The following is a 22392-nucleotide window of genomic DNA, read 5'->3' on the forward strand; positions in this document are numbered from 1 at the left end:
AGAGTAAGGGCTAGGTGGGTTTTTCAGTTAACTTCAAATCATCTCCACCTCCCTCCAGTTTAAAACACAGTAGTTGAACCTTCACCTATGGGACACACCCACTCAACACATGAACAAAAAAAAAAAGTTAAGATTTGGGAAAACAAAAAGCAAAAGCCACAGCCCTAACATCTGCACTGCAGAGCCTTGAGTGCATGTCCTGGCTGCCAGTGGAGCCCCTTCATCGCCAAGCCCAGGAGTATGTTCTTATCCATCAAGGGGCCCCTTTAGGGTTAACTGGAGCCCTTGCAGATCAAGGCTGCACCTCTGCCTTCTCTATTACTGACTGTGGCTGTGCAATTGTACAAATATAGCCACCACACTAAGCAATAATCCCTCCTTCTCACTTCTTCCTCCAGATAATAGCCTCAGGAACAGAAATTCAGGTTTTGAGTCAGCAGATCTTGGACAGAGACTTGGATCTAAATTTTTAAAAAGCTCTCTTGGGAATTGGGATGCCCACATGAACTAGCTCAAAAGAAGGATTTATTTCAGAAATGCCAAGAAGTTTTCACACTTGGTAATAGGACTTCCTTGGTAGTTTACCTCAGTAGGAAGTTGTCAAAGAACAGTTAAACCCACAGCTTTGCAGCTCAGAATGAGTGGGCTGCCTAATATTTTGAATTTGCAATAAAAACAACATATATACAATACTTTCTTATTGTGGTAGAGGCACAAATGTAATAAAGCATGCAGGGTAAAACTCCTTCCTGTCACAAACTCCCCCTACCAGGTGATTCTGTTACAGACCAGGCTTCTTGGCCTTCTTAACAGAAATTGATAAGAAGCCAGACAAGAAGTTCAGGCAAGGCTTTACTGGGACTGGTGCTGCAGCACAAGGGAGTGAAAACAAGTAACAGTTTCCCTTGCGTACTCCCTGGGGGGGAGGGGAGGCTGAGCTGGTTCCTTATGTGGCGTGAGGGTAGCGGTGGGTCCAGGGGTCTTGCTGGAGGGGTGGTCAGGTGGTCTGCCCACCCCCTTGGTGGTGCTGAGTGCAGGGCACATGCATAGTACCCTGCTTTTGCTCCCGGTTCCTCAGACGTGGCAGTTGCGTTTTGGTCCTTTTGTATTTTGTTGTTCCTAATTTGCCCCAACTGCCCATGCGTGCAGTTATTTTTAGTCCCGTATAGTTTCTTTGTATTATGTTGCTGGAGGAGACATTCGTCCAGGTGCAAGCACTGCAGCAAAGAGTCCTGGGTCCCAGGTCCCAGTTCCCAGCCTGTCTCAATTCCAGTCAAGTTCCCTCAGCTTGGTGGACTCTTCCAGCTCCTTGTCTGTGCATTCCCTATCGATCTAATATAAATTCAGACACAAATATATAAACATAGGATTAAATAATATATTTTTGGGATTTGCTTTCACCTTCATGTTCATCTCAGTCATAACACCAAATCTTAAAGATCATTCTCTGTTAGTACACCTAAATCTGAGACAGGCAAAATATCTCATGATTGAAGGCACTATTATTTGTCCAGATGATCCCCTGTTGATGGACATGGAGTTTGTTTCCTTGTGTTTTTTTCCAATGTAAAGCATGCTTCAGTGAACATCCTTTTGCGTATATCTTTATGTATATATTACATAATTCTGTATTTCTGAAAGGCCTTTTTCCTGGAAGAGGAATCAGTGATTCAGAGGGCCTTTTAAATTTTGCTAGATATGCCAAAGGCTCTTACTAAGCCCAAAGGAGGGGCGGGGCACTGAGAGCAAGGCTCCAAGGCGCACCCAGTTACATTGTAGTTTATGTTGCAGTTGTGCTGCAGGGGGCGCCATTTACATAAAATACATCTGGAGTGGGAAGAGCTGAAGTAGATCTGGCAGCCCTGTACATTCTCCAACACTGAATATTTATCTTTTGATATTTTTACAGTTTGATGATGAAAAAAATGTTACCCTTTTGCTTCTATTTACATGCTATTTATTGAGTGAAGATGAGCTTTATTTGCCTAGTCAAATACTTTTTTCTATTTTTCCCTCTTTTCTTTACATATTCTGATTATTAATCCAGTAATGCCTGATAGATATGTTGGCAATGTTTTCTTCCATTCTTCTATTGTCTTTGTGATATCTTTCATCATACAGAAGTTTTATATATTTATTTAGGTAGCCAAATTTCTCAATATTTTCTTTTATGGTTTCTAGATTTTACAACTTGCTTATGATTCCTCCCATCAGGACTATAAAAGTATTTTCCAACATTTTCTTCAAATAGCTTAAAGTTTTTTAAAAGATGTAACCTCTAATACTTCTAGAATTTTTATGTGGATCCAAGGAGCGATTCAAGCTTAAATTATTTTCCCACATGGACATCTAAATAGCCTGCTCTTTATTGCATAGTCCATCCTTTAGCCACTAATTTGAACATAAAACAAGTTGTTGGTTTAGCTATTGATTCCCAAGTGGAGGTCCAAAAAAATCTCTCACCATCATGTCTGTTATAAGGTCAGAGAAACAAAACTAAAATAAGCTTATCATTTCAATAAATACTGAAACTATTATTTTATGAAATTAAGTAGCCATCCCAGACTTAAAAACAACAACAAACTCTAAGAGGTAGAAATAAAGAAAATAAAAGTACATTTTCTTCATAAGATAACTACTTTTACCTTACACAACTGGTTTGCACATACCTGCAGGAGAAAGGAGAGTGGCATCCTTTATGAAGCCAGGAATGAGGTAAAGACACCATCCATCACCACTATTAATTATCTGTAGTCTGAATGATGCAATAAAGTACTAGTGAAAAGAATAGTTATCGTAAAGGAGACAAAATACTGATATTAGTAGAAGATTCTATTGCTTTCTCAAAAAATCCAGTAGAGCTAAAAGAACTACTTGAATTACTCAATAAATGGGCTTGATTTAAGATAAGTGTTTGGCAATCAATTTATTTCCTGATACCAACAGAAGCCAGCCCAAACATATGGAGGAAAACTTCTGGGCAGGATGATAAGGATCCAGTTTGCTAATGTCCTCCTTCCAGTGTTCTCTAGAAATGACCAATGAAGTTAAAAATAGGGGAAACTAGGTAAATATGCCAACCATATGCTGGGCCTCAAAGCAAGTTGGTGGCCAGTTGGGGCTGTTGACAATGAAGTATCATTATTTATTATTACTCTGATATTTGCTAAACTTCTTTGAAACAGGTTGTGCTCAGGCTGTCCATATGTTATTTCATTTAATCATTGCCCCAAGAAACCTAAAAGGAAGGTGTCTTTATCTCCTCTTCAGATAAGATATATTTGATTAGGTCAGATGGCTGCAGAGCCCAGGTTGGAAGGCAGGTGGATCTGATTCTAAAACTCACTCTCTTAAGCATTATCAGGCCCCAGGTGAGTAACTAAGTAGTGAGGAAATCTGGAGGGAGGTGGAGGTGGAGGTGGAAGAGGACAAATCGGGTATTTGTGGGCTCAGAGTGGCGAGTCCTTAAGCAGTTAGGGGGAGATGACCCCTAACTGCCTGCATAGTTGAAGTGCCATAATGTGCAAGCTTTCCTTTCCTCTAATGCTTCTGTCACCCTGGCAGGTAGCACCAAGATCCACGGTGAGCACACACACTTTGAGGCTTGGAGAAGTTAGGTGGTGGCCTAAGGTCACATAGAAATGTGGGGATTTGCTCCCAGGGTGCCAGTGCCCCCATAGGAAACGCTGCAGGATGTGCACGGCCTCCCAGCCTGGCCGTGTTGTGCGGAAAATGGGGGCAGAGGGCATCTGGCAGGGTTTGTTCTCCTAGTCCACACCCAAAGGCAAGGGGCCAAGGCAAACAGGAAGTAGGGGCTGGCCATCCCTCTGGGGCTGGAGGCGGGAGAGAGGGGCCATCCACTGAAAGGGCCTCAGTGGCTGGGAGGGTTGGAGCCACACAAAGCCTCCTTGTCTTCTTGTCTTGGTTCAGATAAGACCAGTTCCAGGCAGCCTTCAGCCCCGCATGGGCCCGGCCACCCCCTCTCGGCACAGATGGAGCAGGGCTGCTAGCCCAGGGCCACACAAGTTACAGGCAGAGAGAGTGAACCAGTGGAGTGTGGCTATAGATGCCTCTGTAGGGGATGGAAGGTGTGGGGGACCTAATAAGGTGAGATTTAAGAAGGTTTTTGTTTTTTTAAAAAATCTACCCCCTTTCTGGCAAGCAGTCCCAAATTCTCCCAGGTAGGGGAAGATGTAGGAAGATAGGGAAATCTGCCGGGTACAGGGAGGAGTGAAGTGGGGATGGGGGTAGAGGCCTAATGTTAACAACTATTATATCAATAATTATAGTCGTAAAGGCCAACATTCATTGATGCTGACATTCATTGATTCCGACTTTGCGTCAGGCGCTGTTCCAAGCACCACATGCTTGTTTCTCAGTTAATCTCGGCTGGTACTGTATGAGCAGGGTTCTGTGGTTATCCCAGAGGTTGGCAAGAGCAGTTTTCCACCCAGTGTTTTTTGAAGTGTGATGAATCCACATTAAAGGTGGAGGAAAACAGCCTAACAGGGTCCACCTGCTCAGTTCTGAGATATCTTTGCACAGATTCACTTTGCTCAGTGTTAATTCAGTTCATTGTTAAAGCCATAGACATTTCCCAAGAATGTGTTCATTTATGACTCCGGGATCTTTGTGGGCTTGGGAGGGTAGGTAGTCAATTGGCATTTCCCCTAGTTCTGTGAGAACCTTGTCTGCAATGTTCTCTAGGGAGATGATCTCATTTTGCTCCTTGAGACCGGAGTTGGGGTAAAATATAAACTGAGAACATTCCTTGTGTGTTCTTGGACTCCTGGGTTCTTGGACTCTTTAATCAATAGAAATTGATAAGAGTGCAGACAAGAAATTCAGGCAAGGCTTTACTGGGCCTTGTGCTGCAGGCAAGGCTTTACTGGGACTTGTGCTGCAGCATGAGGGAGTGAGAACAAGTAATGGGTGTCCTTGCTCACTCCCTGAGGGAGGGCGAGCTGGTCCTTTAAATGTGGTTGATGCCAGAATCTTGGCTCCCTGTCCACCAATGCCGAATAGAAATACTGAGACAGTTTGGAGGCAGTAGAAAAGAGTAGCTTTATCCTGTTGCCAGGCAAAAGGGAAACACAGTAGGCTAGAGCCTCAAGAACTGTGCCCCCTTCCCTGGGGAATAGGGAAAGGTTATATAGCCCGGGGCTCCTGGTCTGGGGTAGGTGATAAGGCTCAAAGTAATGAAGGTCTTGCATTTCTTTTCTTCTGCAAGTTCATGGCCAAAGCTGGCGTCAGGTGGCTCAGCAACCAGGTCTGGTGTCCCTGAAGTTATCACCATGACCTTCTTTCTGAAATGAAGAGTGCTACAACGGAGGGTAGGGGGAGAAGAAATGCCAGGTACAAAGGGTGATTCACATGGAGTCAGAGAGCAATCAGCATTGTGAAGGACGAGTCTAGCTACAAGTGTTTGTTAGTAGTAACAGCTAAAGAATAACCAAGATTGCTTAACCCTTTCAGGCCTGTTTATGTTGTTTCCCCAGCCAGGTCATTGTTGCAAAGAGGGGGTAACAATAACTCCTACCTCATGGCAGAAAATGTGAATTTCCTTGCCTGCCTCTGAAGAGCTTTCCTGAGGTGGTCACTGTTGTTTCATCACCTTATTTATCTGCAGGTTGGGAGTTCCCTGAGGGTAGAAAGGGTGTGAGCAATGCACAGGCCTGCAGAGGCCCTCAGGTGGAGTTAAGGGTTTCCAGGTGTTACCAAGTACAAGCTCACACTGCTCGCAACAGGACAGGCCAATAAATTCGAGAGAGGAGTTGTTGGGGGCAAGGAATAGTGACTTTATTCAGAAAGCCAGCAGACTGCATGGACTAGTTTCCCAAAGAACCATCTTGCCCAGGTTTGGATGCTAGTTTCTTTTATGGAACAAAGAGGGGGAGGTGAGGATGTAAAGTAAAAAAAGGAGATATATTTCCTGGTTCTGGCCAGACTTCTGGAGGGGCTGCGTTCATTTCTTCATTCCTGGAGCCATTCACAGGTGGGCTTGGTCAGGATGTTTCCTGTGAGCTTAAACAAAGGTATTTTAGCTTAACCCTCAGGCATGGCAGGCAGGGTTTTCAGAGATGGGCTATTATGTATACTTTAATGTATAGCCCACATCCCTTTAGCGATTAACGTGTAGCAAAAGCGGTAGAATACAAAGGTTAAAGAAAAAGAAACAGATCCAGTATGGAGTCAGATTTGTTGTTCCCTATTACACAGGGAGTCAGGAAAGTCAACTGCTGACCAAGTAAGAGCCAGCTGCTGACTCTGCTTCCTGAAGTAAGTGCAGAGTTAAGGCCCCATGAAGGGAGCCTTTGAACATGAGTAGGGTTTTGCTAAGCAAGAGGTACTGTGTGCCATGGAGATTAGTGGGGTGTGAGTGGTTTACAGGAGAGTGGGGAGCCATAAGTCTGGGGTGATGTTTGGCCAGATTATTGAGAGCCTCGAATGCCACTCTCAGGAGAGTCAGCCTTTGTGCCGTAGGCAGAGGTGCCGGCAGGGTTTTTGGCTGAAGGATGACTCAATCATGCCAACCCTCTTCTTTTTTTTAAAAAAAACTTTTTGTTTTGAAATAAGTTTAGATTTACAAAAATAATACAGCGAGTTATTGAATATTTTTCACCAGCTTCCCCACATATTAACATCTTATGAACTGCAGTAGAATTATCAAAGTCAGGAAATTAACATTAATACAATGCTATTAAAGAAGCTACAGACTTTATTCATATGTTGCCAGTTGTCTCACTACTGTTCTTTTTCTGGCCCAGGATGTGATCCAGGATCCCGCATTGATTCAGTTGTCATGTCTCTTTAGGCTTCTTTAATCTAGAACAGCTCCTGTCTTTTTTTTTGTCTCTCATAATTTGACAGTTTTAAGAGTCCAGGCTAGTGAGTTTTGTCTTCATAACCTTGACACTTCTGAAGAATATTGTCCAATTATTTTGTAGAATGTCCCTCAACTTGAACTTTTTCATGAAGAGTTTGAGTTTATGCACTTTTGTTGAGAATCTCGTATGAGTGATGTTGTGTTCCTCCAGTGCACCACATCAGAAGACACTTATGATATTGCTCTGTCTTATTATTGGTGATGTTACCTTTGAAAAGACGATGTGATAAAGGTGATGTCTGCCAGGTTTTTCCATTGCCAAATTACTGCTTTCCCTTTTGCAACTAATGAGTATCTTGTGGGGAGGTCACTATTATACCCATCCTCAGCCTGGTGGAGGTAGCCCTTCTCCCAGTCCTCTGGGCTGAGGATCATCTTTTCAGGCTCCAGTGGGCCTAAAATGACCTATCTCCTCAAATTTGTTTCTTCTGACGGCTCTACCTTTCCATGATGTAAGCCTCATTGACTGTTGTTGGGAATACAAATTTGTACAGCCTTTGTGGAGGGCCATTTGCCAATGTCTACAACAATTTTATATGTGTATACACTTTGACTTTACAGTTTCACTTAGACAATGAAACACACAGATGACATATGGTGTACTAAGGAAATGTTATAGTAAATGAATTTCCCTTTTCTCCACATCCTTGCCAATGCTTGTTATTTGTTCCTTTTTTTTTTTAAATTTATTTTTTGCTGTGTTGGGTCTTAGTTTCTGTGCAAGGGCTTTCTCTAGTTGTGGCAAGCAGGGGCCACTCTTCATCATGGTGCGTGGGCCTCTCACTATTGCAGCCTCTCTTGTTGTGGAGCACAGGCTCCAGACGCGCAGGCTCAGTAGTTGTGGCTCACGGGCCCAGCTGCTCCGCGGCATGTGGGATCCTCCCAGACCAGGGCTCGAACCCGTTTCCCCTGCATTTGCAGGCAGACTCTCAACCACTGCGCCACCAGGGAAGCCCCTGTTCCCTTTTTGACAATAGCCATTCTGACAGTGGGAAATAATATCTCATTGTGGTTTGATTTGCATTTCCCTCATGATTAATGATGTTAAGCATCTTTTCATGTGTCTGTTGACCATCTCTATGTCTTCTTTGGAAAAATGTCTATCCAGATCTGCACATTTTAAAATCAGCTTGTTTGGTTTTTTGCTATTGAGTTCTATGAGTTCTTCATATATTTTGGATATTAACATTTACAAATATCTACTCCCAATTCGTAGGTGGCTTTTTCATTTTGTTCATAGTTTCCTTCACTGTGCAAAAGCTTTTTAGTTTGATATAGTCCCATTTGTTTATTTTTGTTTCTTTTGCCTGAGACATATCCAAAAAAAAAATTTACTAATACTGATGACACAGAGCTTATTGCCTATGTTTTCTTCTAGAATCGAGTCTTACATTTAAGTCTGTGATCCGTATTGAATTTACTTTTGTGCATGGTGGGAGAGAGTAGTCTAGTTTGATTCTTTTGAATGTAGCTGTCCGGTTTTCCCAACACCGTTTTTTAAAGAGGCTATCTTTTCTCCATTGTATATTCTTGCCTCCTTTGACATAGATTGTGTAGGTTCATTTCTGGGCTCTCTATTCAGTTCCCTTGATCTATGTGTTTGTTTTTGTGCCAATACCACACTGTTTTGATTACTGTAGCTTTGTAGTATAGTTTGAAATCAGGGCACATAATACCTCCATCTTTGTTCTCCTTTCTCAAGATTGTTTTGGCTATTCTGGGTCTTTGTGTTTCCATACAAATTTTAGAATTAATTGTTCTAGTTCTGTGAAAAATGCTCTTGATATTTTAATAAGTGTTGCACTGAATCTGTAGTCACTATGGAAAACCATATAGAGATTCCTCAAAAGATTAAAAATAGAATTGCCACATGATCCAGCAATTCCACTCCTGGGTAGTTATCTGAAGAAAACAAAAACATTAATTAGAAAGGATACATGCACCCCTGTGTTTATTACAGCATTATTTACAGTAGCCAAGATACAGAAGCAACCTAAGTGTCCATTAATAGATGAATGGATAAAGAAGATATGATATATATCTATGTGTGTGTATACACACACACACACACACAGTGGAATATTGCTCAGCCATAAAATAATGAAATCTTGCCATTTGTGACAACATGGATCCACCTAGAGGGTATTATGCTTAGTGAAAGTAGTCAGACAGAGAAAGACAAATACTGTATGATTTCACGTATATGTGGAATCTAAACAACAAAACAAATGAACAAATATAGCAAAATAGAAGCAGAATTATAGATACAGAGAACAAAAAGGTGGTTGCCAGAGGGGATGGGGGTTGGGGGAGGAAAGAAATAGGAGAGAGGGTAAAAGGTACAAACTTCCAGATGCAGAATAAATGAGTGGCAGGTATTGATGCCAAAAGTCTTGGCTCTCTGTGCACCGATGCCAAAAAGAAATACGGAGACCGAGTTTTGGAGTAATGAGGAAAATGGCTTTAATCTTTGCCTGGCAAAGGGGGTAACAGCAGGCTAGCACCTCAAGAACTGCGCCCCCCCCTTTTCTAGGAATAAAGAGAGGTTTCTATCCTGGGGCTCATGGTGTGCAGGTAGGTGATAAGGCTCAAAGCAATGAAGGACTTGCATTTTTTTTCTTCAGCAAATTCATGGCCAAAGCTGGCGTCAGGTGGCTCATCACTGGGGTCTGGTGTCCCTAAAGTTATTGGCCAGTGACCTTCTTTCTGAAATGAAGAGTGCTACAAGGGAGTATAGGGGGAGAAGAAATGCCAGGTGCAAAGGGTGATTCATATGGAGTCAGAGAGTAATCAGCTTTGTGAAGAACAAATCTAGCTACAAGTGTTTGTTAGTAGTAACAGCTAAAGAATAACCAGGATTGCTTAACTCTTTTAGGCCTGTTTATGCTATTTCCCCAGCCTGTTCATTGTTTCCTTATTTTACTTGTTTATCAGAAAAGAAATGTCTCATTTCTGTTTTTACTGCAACAATATGAAATGTACAGTGTGGGGAATATAGTCAATAATTATGTAATATCTTTGCATGGTGACAGATGACAACTAGACTTATCATGGTGTTCATTTTGAAATGTATAGAAATATCAAGTCACTATGTTGAGTAACAGGAACTAATACAGTGTTGTAGGTCAATTATAGTTCAAAAAACCCAATCACAGAAACTCATTGAAAAAGAGATCAGATGTGTGGTTACCAGACATGGGGGGTGGTTGGAGGGGGAATTAGATGAAGGTAGTCAAAATGTACAAATCCCAATTATAAGACAAATAAATACTAAGGATGTAATGTACAACATGATAAATATAATTAACACTGCTGTATGTTATATATTGTGTGAAAGTTGTTTGGAGAGTAAATCCTATGAGTTCTCATTAAGGAAAAAATTTTTTTCTCTATCCATTTAATTTTGAATCTATATGAGATGATGGATGTTCTCTAAACTTATTGCAATAATCATTTCATGATATATGTAAGTCAAATCATTATGCTGTACACCTTAAACTTATACAGTGCTATATGTCAATAAAACTGTAAGTAAATAAATACTTACTGTAAGTAAATAAATAAATTAATTAAATGAATGAATTCTATCTATGTACACCAGCATGGAATTACCTCCAAGATTTACTGTTGAATAAAGAAAGCAAGTTGCAGAAAGATGTGCATAATACAGTCTCATCATGAACAACAGAATGTCTGTGAGTCTGTGTGCATGTATATTATACACTAGTTTATTTATATATATATATTATATATATATATAGCTGAAATCTAGAAGAATGCACATGCACAGGGATTAGGATGAGAGTGAGGGTATTAATGTAACTGGGAACTTTATGTTAGACATTCTCATTGTTGAATGATTTGATGTTTCACAACAAGCACAGGATACATTTGTAATAGCAGTAACAACTCCTGTTGCAGCCACATTCATCTTTGTCCAGAAGAGGAAACTGACGTCCAGAGAAAGGGCCTTGCCCAAGTCCAGCCAGGAGGTTAGCAGCCAGGAGGTTAGCAGGGCGGTGGGAAGCAGACGAGAGAGCAAGACTGGGAGGGACCAGAGGTGAGCAAACAAGGCCCAGCTGGGGAGACTGTGTAGAAAACGTGCTGAGTGTTAAGGGAGAAGAGGGGCTGGGCCTAGCCTCCCCAAACTCTGAGAGCTCCCTCATCCCTGAGAAAGTGGAGAACAGAGTTTTGAGACCCAGCATAGGACACAGTCCCTGAGTGTGAAGGACCTGGTGGAGGTGACCATGATGCAGATTGAGGAAATGATGCCGAGGACAATCTAACTGCCTCTGAGTGAGATAGGGAGTGGGTGCCAGAGATCAAGGTGGAACAGCCTGGGACCCACTGTTTCCACCTTCATCGCCCCCGTTTTACAAATGGGATTGAGAACAGATAAGAAACCTGCCCAAGGTCACACTGGACTCCAAAGGCTGCTCTTCACTGCGGACGTCCCTCAGGCTATCCCAAACTAGCGTGTGACCTACACTTACCTAGGCCTTGAACATCCTTTATAAAAAAACCCACACTTAAATTGAGAATTTTGCAACCAAAATTTGAACACCACTGAACTTGACTAAGAAGGAACAAAACCAAAATAGAACAGAAAAGAAAAAAGAAAAAGGAAGGAAGGAAAAGAGAAAAGAAGGTATATGCAAATATCTTAGCTCTGGAACAATTCTGCTTTAACTCAGTTTCCTAGGACTAAGAGATATAGATGAGTGCAGAATTCTAAACTGTTCCAACCAGTCTTCAGATTTTATTCCTTTGTAAATCTAAAATATAATGAAAATTTTGTATGTTGTTGTAAAGCTTAAATGGGGAGGGAGTGGGGTTTCACATTTCTGACTGAGGTATAAATTTAGTTTGTAAACTAAATGTTCAAATGATTGCTGTCTCCTCAGGGTTGCCACTTGAGACTGAATTTCCAATCTGCCCAGATAAAGAAGAGAGGATTTGGGAGGGAATTCTGCTAGAGTGATGGCTCGGAAAAAGGTTAGTAGCTGGGATATGTACTTTTGGGTCAATGTTAGTGAAGAAATTTGCCGAAAAGGGGGAGAAATGCCGATTCAGGATCAATAAGAGGGAAATTTGGTTGTGTGGGGCAAGGTTAGATTAGAATTTTTAGAAGAGCCAGAGAATTTAACTTTTTTTTGTTTTTGTAAATTAATTTTTATTGGAGTATTGTTGCTTTACAATGTTGTGTTAGTTTCTGCTGTACAGCAAAGTGAATCAGCTGTACATATACATATATCCCCTCTTTTTTGGATTTCTCTCCCACTTAGGTCACCACAGAGCACTGAGTAGAGTTCCCTGTGCTATACAATAGGTTTTCATTAGTTATCTATTTTAAACATAGTCGTGTATATACGTCAATCCCAATCTCACAATTCATCTCACCCACCGCTTCCCCCTTGGTATCCATACATTTGTTCTCTACATCTGTGTCTCTATTTCTGCTTTGCAAATAAGATCCTCTATACCATTTTTTCTAGATTCCACACTTATGCATTAATATACGATATTGGTTTTCTCTTTCTGACTTGCCTTACTCTGTATGACAGTCTCTAGGTCCATCCATATCTCTGCAAATGACACAATTTCATTCCTTTCTGTGGCTGAGTAATATCCCATTGTATATATGTACCACATCTTCTTTATCCATTCCTCTGTTGATGGACATTTAGGTTGCTTCCATGTCCTGGCTATTGTAAATAGTGCTGCAATGAACACTGGGGTGCATGTATCTTTTTGATTTAATTTTAAATAATTGCTACTCTTGTGAATCTCTAATTTGTTGTGCCTGATCTATAGGCCTTCATCAGAAAAAAATGTGTATATATCAGATCTCAAAACTGAGGGACATGAAAGCAACCACGGTCATAGGGATTAACTTGCCAACTAAGGAATGTTGCTTGCCATCCAGTTCTACAGGAATCAAGTTACTAGCCACTGCAGTTACTGACGTATAGCACACTCTGGAAAGAATTCAGGGTGAAGCTTAGGAATGAGGCACTCTGTGCTCTGGGAAAACTGCAAGAACAGGCCCTCAGGTAGTTACATATTTTCAGGAGAAATTTTTATGAACCCAAATTCTTGCACTGTCCCATGCTTAGAAAAGTACTAAAATCATTAACTGAGATATCTGATCCTTGTGACTGGTAGCAACCTTCTACAGAGATGTGTACTTGATTGTACATATCCCTTCTCCAAAATCACATACCTCTTCAGAGCAGTTCCTCAGAGCAATTTGAGGGGCTGCCTCCTGGGCTACAGTCCTCAGTAAGACAGTAAATAAACTCAACTCACAGCTCTTATGTTGTGTGTTTGTGTGTGTGTGTGTGTGTGTGTGTGTGTGTGTGTGTGTGTGTGTGTGTGTGAGTTAACAAGCTAAAAAACAGAATGACATTGAGAACTGGCCTGGAAGTTAAGGCTCAAGGTAGCTGTTTCCCAGCTCTGCTGCTTATTTGCTGTGTTTGTTTGGGTTGTTAGCTCACACTTTCTGGGCATTCGTTTCCTCTTCTGCAAAATGAAGTGGTGGGTGTAAGGAGACCAGAGGAGCTGAGGTCCTCAGCAGTGATGGCAGCTCCTTTCTGCTCGCGTCACAAGCCTTAGGAAAGCAGCCTTGTTGGCAAGCTGGCTGTCTGCATTCCATACTCAATTGCCCACCTTGGAGGAAGATGAAGTTGGAGGCAGTCACGTTGCCTTGTACTCAGAGCCCAGGCCGGCAGAAGGCATGCCTATCCTGGCTGCAGCAGGTGCTGAAGGCAGAACTGGGCAGTGGTTAAGACTTGGGGGAGTCAGAGAAACCTGGTCTCCAACCTCAGCTCTACCTCTTTCTAGACGTGAGATCTCTGGTAACTTGCGTCTCTGATCTGAGTGTCCTCTGTAAAATGGGGATGTTAATATTACCCATGACTCTTGGGCTTGTTGAGAGAATCAGATGAGATGTGTATAAATGCCTAGAACAGTGCTGGGCACATATTATGTATTCAATCAATGTTAACTATTATTATTTTTGTTGTTTTTATTACTCAAAATCAAATCTTAACTTCCTACCTAATATAGGAATTCTTTCTATGGCATACGAGACAAGTGGCTATTCTCACTCTTCTTGAATACTTCCAGTGACAGGAAGCTCACTATTTCTCCCAGTAAATTGTTTCACGAGTGGATAGTGCTTTTGGAATTTTATGGAATTTTAAAGCTGGTACCTTATATAAATCTCAGGTTTAACTGCCTCATGAGGAAACCCAAGTTCAAGAGGTATCAATAAAAGATTTGCTCAAGGCTGCATGGCTAATTAGGTGGCAGCTGCTCCCTTCTTCTGCCTTCCAACCTTTTAAATAGATTTATTTATATTTTTATTTATTTTGGCTGTGCCGGGTCCTAGCTGCGGCACGTGGGATCCCCACTGCGGCATGTGGAATACTTAATTGTGGCATGTGAACTCTTAGTTGCAACATGCCTGTGGGATCTAGTTCCCCGACCAGGGATCGAACCCAGGCCCCCCTCCCCCACCCCGCCCTGCACTGGGAGCACGGAGTCTTACCCACTGGACCACCAGGCAAGTCCCCTGCCTTCCAATCTCATTCACTAAGTCCATTTTCCTTAGTGCATCTGAGAGCTTTGATACTGCATCCACCAATGCCCCCCACTCTCCCCAAAGAACAATTCCTGGAGGCCCCAGGCTGTCTGTTGCTGGGTCTCTTTGGATCCCAGATAATGTTAAAGGTTCATTGACTCACCCATGGATGCTGGGATAAAAACCTCTATTTTAGAACTTCCGAATAATGAAGGCTGAGTTCTCCTTGCTGCATTTTACAAGACAGTCCCCTCCCCCCACCCCAATGTCACTGGGATGATTCAGCTCCGCCCCATTCCTCAGCACAGCCCTTTGGTTGCCCAGCCCTCACTAGTCCCACTGGCCTCTTAATCTCCATCCTGATGCTGTTTGAATATGCCTGGTCTCACAGGCCCTAAAGGCCAATGCCCATTTCCCTACCTGCTCCACCTAGTCTGGATGTATCGTCACACCAGAAGTGGTACCCCTGGGGACAGTTATAGCTGTCCTGAATGGAGCTATCTTCCCCACAGTGATTCCAGAAAAACAGCATGTGTACCTGATCAGGCGAGGGGCCTGGCCACCCCCACCCCCAGAAGCCCTCAGTGCCACTGACTTGACCTTGGATGATGCCTCATAGCATCATCAACAACAGCCCTCCTACCCAGCTCACTAGCTCTGTGCTCCTGATCTAGCCTCTTCCCCTCCCCCTCTTGAATTAATCAGGAAGCATCACTGTGATCTTTCTAAGGCCAAGCTCCAGTGGTTTCAGAGGAGGCCTCTCTAACCAGTCCCTGGTTAGACTCACGTTCAGATGGAAACATCTTTTCCTTCCAGATGCCATTTCAAAGGGATATTTGAATGGATTGCTTACTTGAAGTAGAATTCAAATGATTTCTACACAAGGATTTAGATGGTGGAGTCCACTTTAAATAGGTATTTCACAGAGCAAAATATTTCACTGTGAATGTATGGATGCCAGAGAGATTTTACGCTATGGTTGCATCTGTAATTTACAACCAATAGGCAACAAACACACATGTAACAAACATAGGTTTGGGAGTCACAGCTATCTCTTGACTCTTGGTTCTACCCCTCACTAGCTCTGATTGTTAATGAGCTACTTAATTTCATTAGGCCTCAGTTTTCTAATTGGGAAAATGGGATGCCAGGGCATACGTCCTAGGGGTTAAAGTGAGGATTAAATGAAAGAATGCAAACAAGGCTCTAAGCATAATGCCTGGCCACCCACTGACTGTTCAATTAATGTTACTCTTATTATTATTAACATAGAAGCAACATTCTGTGGGATTCCTGCAGATTCAAAGGATTTAGTGGGTTTACACAAGGAATGCCTGTCTCTGGCCTACAGTGTGTTTTGCAACAGCCATTACAGGATGCCAGGACAATACTAAATATGTTTCAAAATTGAAATTTCATAATATATTTATTTTCAGTTTCCTAGGAAATATTCTGTAATACCCAGAACATAAGCCCAGCAAATTCTTTTGCTATGCAGACGTTAAAGCTTCATAAATGCTATAAATAACCTTTTCGGTGTACATGTGCAATGTATTACTGCTGCACCTTTAACCAATGGCAAGAACACCCCTAGGTCTGCAGAATGTTTACAATATTTGTACATTGCTATGGATACAGTATCAAAGGCAGGGGCCAGTAACATGAACAGGATGTAGGGGTTTAGGGCCACTAACAACAATGATGGAAACTACTCTCACTCTTAATGCATCTTTCTTGGATAATATTTGTAAAATATTTGGGAGGTGAGCCATGCTGTTGAGAACATTACTTTGGATGTTTCATCCAATACTGCTGACAGGCAGCTTGGTGAAATAGCAAGGAGTCAGAGACCCAGGTCTGACAGCAAATTGATTGTGTGACATTGGTGGTTACCTTTCTTTGTAGGCGCTCAGTTTCTCCCAGTGTAAAATGATGGTGGGGGGTGTCTATCTGAAGATTTCTGCAGTCCGTTCCAGCATTCTAATTACGAGTTGACCACAGACATCATTTGGTCTCATATCCTGTGTAGTTAAATGCAATTCTGGCTAAGTTGAACAAAGATAAGACAGATTTTTGGAGGCATCCAAGATGAGCTATACTAGTTGGCCAGCCTGGACTTTCTTTTTCTATTGTTTCCTGTCTTGTTCAAAAGCCTTGTGAGTTCCAGTTGGCTCTCGCACTGTCTTAGAGATTATTTTTTTCCCCTCCAAGGGAGCAACAGGGAATGTGGGCAACTCAGCTCTTTTTTGGCAAATTGTCAAAAATTAACTGGAAATCAGATTAAGTCACCAAACTCACACTGTCCTGGGAGTCCTTCTCAAGATGCCAAAGTTTAGTAGCAACTGACATATGGCAATTTCATTTAAATCAGAAATACTTGCTCACAAAACAACAGTGTACATTTTCAAAGAACAGGCACAGCAAACACCTTGGAATTGTTGCCTGGAAGTGGGGGCAGCAGGGAGATGGAGATAAAAGGAAATAAACAAAACAAGAAGGGAGTAGACACTGGGACTCAAAGACATGAGATTTATCTAGGGTAATATTCCTAGTAAGTAATGGGTAACAATTTGAACATAGTTGTCACTCAAAAGCCAAGGGTGCAACACATATATATGGAATCTAAAAAAATATGGTTCTGATGAACCTAGGGGCAAGACAGGAATAAAGATGCAGACATAGAGAATGGACTTGAGGACACGGGGAAGGGGAAGGGTAAGCTGGGACAAAGTGAGAGAGTGACATGGACATATATACACTACCAAATGTAAAATAGATAGCTAGTGGGAAGCAGCCGCATAGCACAGGGAGATCGGCTTGGTGCTTTGTGACCACCTAGAGGGGTGGGATAGGGAGGGTGGGAGGGAGGCTCAAGAGGGAGGGGATATGGGGATATATGTATACATATAGCGGATTCACTTTGTTACACAGCAGAAACTAACACAACATTGTAAAGCAAGTATACTCCAATAAAGATGTTAAAAAAAAGAGATTAAAAAAAAGCCAAGGGTGCTATTCCATTACACCCTGCTGCCTTTTGCTCTTAAGTGGAAACACCCATTATAGAAAAGATTGAAATGTGACTTGTTATTTATCAATTCTCTCAGAGGGTTGCTATGTTATTACTTTTCCCTTAGAAAGTAGAATACCTGCAAGATTCCCTCTTAGGGAGCTTTCTCTTTTTCAGATCTTATCTTTTTGGGGTGATTTCATTTCCTAGTAGCAGGAAAGATAAGGTTAATTCATCTCGGGTTTTCTGAGGTTGTATCAAGGTGAAAAATTCTAGTTCATTGAGATTTTAGAGGACTCTAGAGGGTTAGAAAGTGGAAAGTTCCTCAAACTTTGGTTCTTTTTAGAAAAATTTATGTATGGTTGACTTACAATATTATATTAGTTTCAGGTGTAGAACATAATCATTCAATATTTTTATAGAGTATACTCCATACAAAGTTATTATGAAATATTGACTAATTCCCTGTGTTGTACATTACAACCTTGTTAACATTCATTTTATACCTAGAAGTTTGTACCTCTTAATCCTTTTCATCTATTTTGCCCCTCCTCCCAACCCTCTCCCTTTGGTAACCACTAGTTTGCTGGTTATGCTGAGCAATGGCAGCAGCTGCAGCTCCCAGTCAACCAGGAGATCACAAGGGTAAACAACTGATACACTTACAACCATTCCATATCCACACAATCATTCAGTACAGTATTCATCAAATTACATGACATATTTAACACTTTATTATAAAATAGGCTTTGTACTAGATGATTTTGCCCAACTGTAGGCTAATGTAAGTGTTCTGAGCATGTTTAAGGTAGGCTAGGTAGGTTAGTTGTATTAAATGCATTTTCTTTTTTTTAAAATTTATTTATTTATTTTTGGCTGCACTGGGCTTCGTTGCTGCGTGCGGGCTTTCTATAGTTGTGGTGAGTGGGGGCTACTCTTCGTTGCAGTGCGTGGGCTTCTCATTGTGGTGGCTTCTCTTGTTGTGGAGCATGGGTTCTAGGTGCACGGGCTTCAGTAGCTGTGGCATGCGGGCTCTAGAGCGCAGGCTCAGTAGTTGTGGTGCACGGGCTTAGTTGCTCCGCGGCATGTGGGATCTTCCCAGAACAGGGCTTGAAACTGTGTCCCCTGCATTGGCAGACAGATTCTTAACCACTGCGCCACCAGGGAAGCCCCTAAATACATTTTCGATTTACAGTTCAATGTACAGTGGGTTTATTGCGACATAACTGAAGAAGCTCTATATTTCAACTTACTCTCATGCCCAGTTCACTTATCCTACTGCCCTCCACCCCATACACACATACACATATACCCATCATGGAAATTGGCTAGAATGTATATAATTTAAATTTGGGCCTGTTTATATCCTTTTATTTTTCTTTGATGCCTCTCCTCCCTCCCTACCCTATATCTCTGGCAGCATTGCCTGACTTTTTTCCCTTTTATTATTTAAGGACTTTTCCCAAAAGTGTTTTCAATGTGGGTCTTTTTGTGTGGCAAACATTCTGAGCCCTTGAAGGCAGGGAATCTTTTTCCCATCACTTTCTCCTATTTGAATGATAATTTGGCTGAATATAAAATTCTACATTCAAAGTAATTCTTCCCCAGTACTTTTAAACTATTTTTCACTGTCTTCTAGCATCCAGTGTAGTTGTTTGTTGTCTGTTCATTGTCATTCCTTTGGAGGTGATCTGTTCTTTCTCTCTGGAAACTTAGAATTTTCTCTGTCTTGATTTTTCTCAAATTTTATTGTTATGCCTAGGGATTGGTATGCCTTATCTCTTTTGTTTGGCCCTTTATAAGTCATTTCAAATAAGGTAATTTGGGGGAAATTTCTCTCCATTATTTCTTCAAATTTTTCTTCCATTCCATTTTATTTTTCTCTCCAACTGGAACTAATACCCCTAGGCGTTGGCATTTCTATGTTTATCATCCACATTTCCAGGCTTTTCTTTTGTATTTTATGTTTTGTATTTTCCTACTGTGAGACATCCACAAGCTTGAGTCTACAAATTCTTTCTTCAACTACATCCATTCTATTTCACTTGTTCTATTTTCATTTAATAGGTTCTTTATTTCAACTATTTTATTTTTCATGCCTAATATTTTCACCTAGTTCTTTTTTTGTGTGTGATTTCTTATTTGTATATCATATTGTTAACATATTCTCTTATTAACTCCTTATGTCCTACTTAAAGAGGATTTTTAGACTCCGGGTCCTTATGTTCCAACACTTCTGTTTCAGATGACAGGTGTGGCTCAGCTTTATGCTTGTCATTCTCTGCTGTCCAGTTCTTTGGGCTTGTGATCTTCTTTTCCCCTGGGGCATCAACCAGCAGGTCTGATAATGCATTGGGGGAGGGCTAAGGCCAGGCCTTAGTCTACACTGAAATCAATGATTTAAAGATGAGAATTCAGGAACCACAGAACCCTTTAAGAGTCTCTGTTTGATACCATTCCACTGGTCACTGTTTTGCCTGAGGTTTTCACTTTTGAATCTTTAGGAAGAAATAACAATGTAGTCCACAGTCCTTGTGATTTGATTGGGAGTGTAGGGGAGTGATTGCCTGAGGGCTGTCAGCCTGTTTTCATGAACTCTCCCCCATCACCCAGTGGGGTTTTGTGTTGCTAATATCAGGAGAAGCTGCCATGGACCCTGCTACTGCCCACTTCTTTGCTGAAGGGTCAGGCCCATAACTGTCTGCTCAACTTGAGGGAGAGACAAGAACAGAAGATGAAAAGTTCTCCACCAACCTAGTTCTCCCTGCTGCCCAAGGCTCCCCTTTCTCCACCTCTACACCAATTCTAGTCTTCTGTCCGGGATGGTGGGGGGGAACGTTCCCTACATTTTCCCTTTGGTTTTAGGAATTCATACTTCTCTCATGTGTTTACTGTTTCTTCAAGTTTGATCTTTGGAGAAGGAGTCAGTGGCCTGAGCTAGTCAGCCATTTGGGCAGGGATCTCCCCTCAGTGTCCTCAACTTTAAATTGTTACCTCAAAGAGTTGTGGATGTTAGGTATTTCATATCAGTGTCTAGAATAAAAATAAATATTTGAAAAATATTGAGTTCTTTTTTACTTTCAAAAGACCTCAATCCCAAACTTTTATTCTCAAGGAGGGAGGAGTATGCAGATATGCCAATTGGCTAATTTCATCAGCTTTTTAAAAATCGAAGTATACTTGATTTACAATATATATTAGTTTCAGGTGTACAACATAATGATTCAAAATTTTTATAGATTATACTCCATTTAAAGTTATTATAAGGTACTGGCTATATTTCTTGTGCTGTACAATATACCCTTGTAGCTGATCTATTTTATATAGTAGTTTATACCTTTTAATTCCCCATCCCATCTTGTCCCTCCCCCTTTCCCTGTCCCCACCGGTGATCACTAGATTGCTCTCTGTATCTGTGAGTCTGTTTCTGTTTTGTTATATTCATAGCATTTTTAGCCCCACAGCAGTGCTTTTCGCTGATTGTCAGGACTCCAGGTATTGTTTACACTTGAGTGCTGAGCTCCCAGTGAGGGTGTTTAGCTGTGCTTCTTATTGACACAAACATGTTGTCATGTATAGAAATCAACCCCAAGCCTCATGAAATCAGGGTCAAACCAATTGGGTTCTTATTCTAAATTTTCTCTAAAAATCTTTCTACTCAAAGTGGTCTGAAGATCACCAGGGAGCTTGCTGGACATGCAGAATCTTGGACCCACTCTACACTCACTGAATCAGAACCTGAATTTTCACAAGATCTCACAGAATCCATCTGCATGGTCAAGTTTTAGAAATTCAGGATACATCATCATCTATGACCAACCTTCCAGTAAAAACTATACTCTTGATTAATTTTACAGTTTACAAAGCTGGTTTACATAGATGATTTCATTTAAATTTACTATTTTATCTTCATCCCAGCCACAATGTAAAATTATTCTTATTCTTTTTTTTTTTTTTTTTTTTGCGGTACACGGGCCTCTCACTGTTGTGGCCTCTCCCGTTGCGGAGCACAGGCTCTGGACGCGCAGGCCCAGCGGCCATGGCTCACGGGCCCAGCTGCTCCACGGCATGTGGGATCCTCCTGGACCGGGGCACGAACCCGCGTCCCCTGCATCGGCAGGCGAACTCTCAACCACTGCGCCACCAGGGAAGCCCCTTATTCTTTTTAATGATGAAATTGAGATCCAGGAAGGTGACAGACGTGCCTAAAATCCTGTGTCTGGAGCCAGGTAAATCCCAACTTCAGTCTCAGTGGATAGTAGAATACTTTTGATTATTAATAGTGTGCTGAATGTAGCATTAGTATGCATGATGATTTTAGGTATCGATATAAAGTATGCTTTATTCTCATATGTATTAGAGAAAAATATAATGAACAAAGTAACCAGGTGTGGCGTTTCATAGTTATTATTGCTTAAGAAGATTTGTGTTGTGAGGGTGGTCCTTCCATGTCCGAGGTTCAGGGAACATTTCTCTACTTTATATTATAGATGTCATTCCTCTTATTTACAGCAATGTCAAGATTTCAATTTCAGTGACAATTTATATTGAGTAATTTTTTATTTACTACATACATCCAGTGCAATGTGTTGGTACAGGAAAAAGTAAAAGTTCTTTCATGAATATTTCCCTGAACAGTATTAGTATACCAAAAGTATTTTCCATAATCCAACTTTATGCCTTACTATAAACAGAAATGGAGCAATTAGTATACTCAATCCTATTCAGAAAGCTTAAGAGCCATCATTTTTTTAAATAAATTTATTTTATTTTATTATTTATTTATTTATTTTTGGCTGCGTTGGGTCTTTCTTGCTGCGCACGGCCTTTCTCTAGTTAAGGAGAGCAGGGGCTACTCTTTGTTGTGGTGCGCAGGCTTCTCACTGCAGTGGCTTCTCTTGTTGCGGAGCA

The 22392-nt window shown here is 41.4% G+C and overlaps 1 protein-coding gene across 3 annotated transcripts in view; it reads left to right on the forward strand.

Annotated features, from left to right (window-relative positions):
* Positions 1 to 22392, forward strand: part of LOC309812881 (uncharacterized protein) — a 126044-nt gene that overhangs the window by 5572 nt on the left and 98080 nt on the right. Inside the window, exons 3-4 of one of the 3 annotated variants that reach the window (XR_014295412.1) lie at positions 10488 to 10581; positions 11791 to 11881. Coding sequence is in view for 1 of the 3 variants with exons in the window: in XM_082637163.1 (XP_082493289.1) it covers positions 11791 to 11862 (72 nt within the window). In the remaining 2 variants the exon portion in view is untranslated. Of the gene's footprint in view, positions 1 to 10487; positions 10582 to 11790; positions 11882 to 21145; positions 21437 to 22392 lie in introns of those variants that run through there. The other 2 variants (XM_082637163.1, XR_014295411.1) reach the window with 2 other exon arrangements.

Source organism: Mesoplodon mirus (genome assembly GCF_964341445.2).
Source record: "Mesoplodon mirus genome assembly, chromosome: 2".
NCBI lineage: Eukaryota > Metazoa > Chordata > Mammalia > Artiodactyla > Ziphiidae > Mesoplodon > Mesoplodon mirus.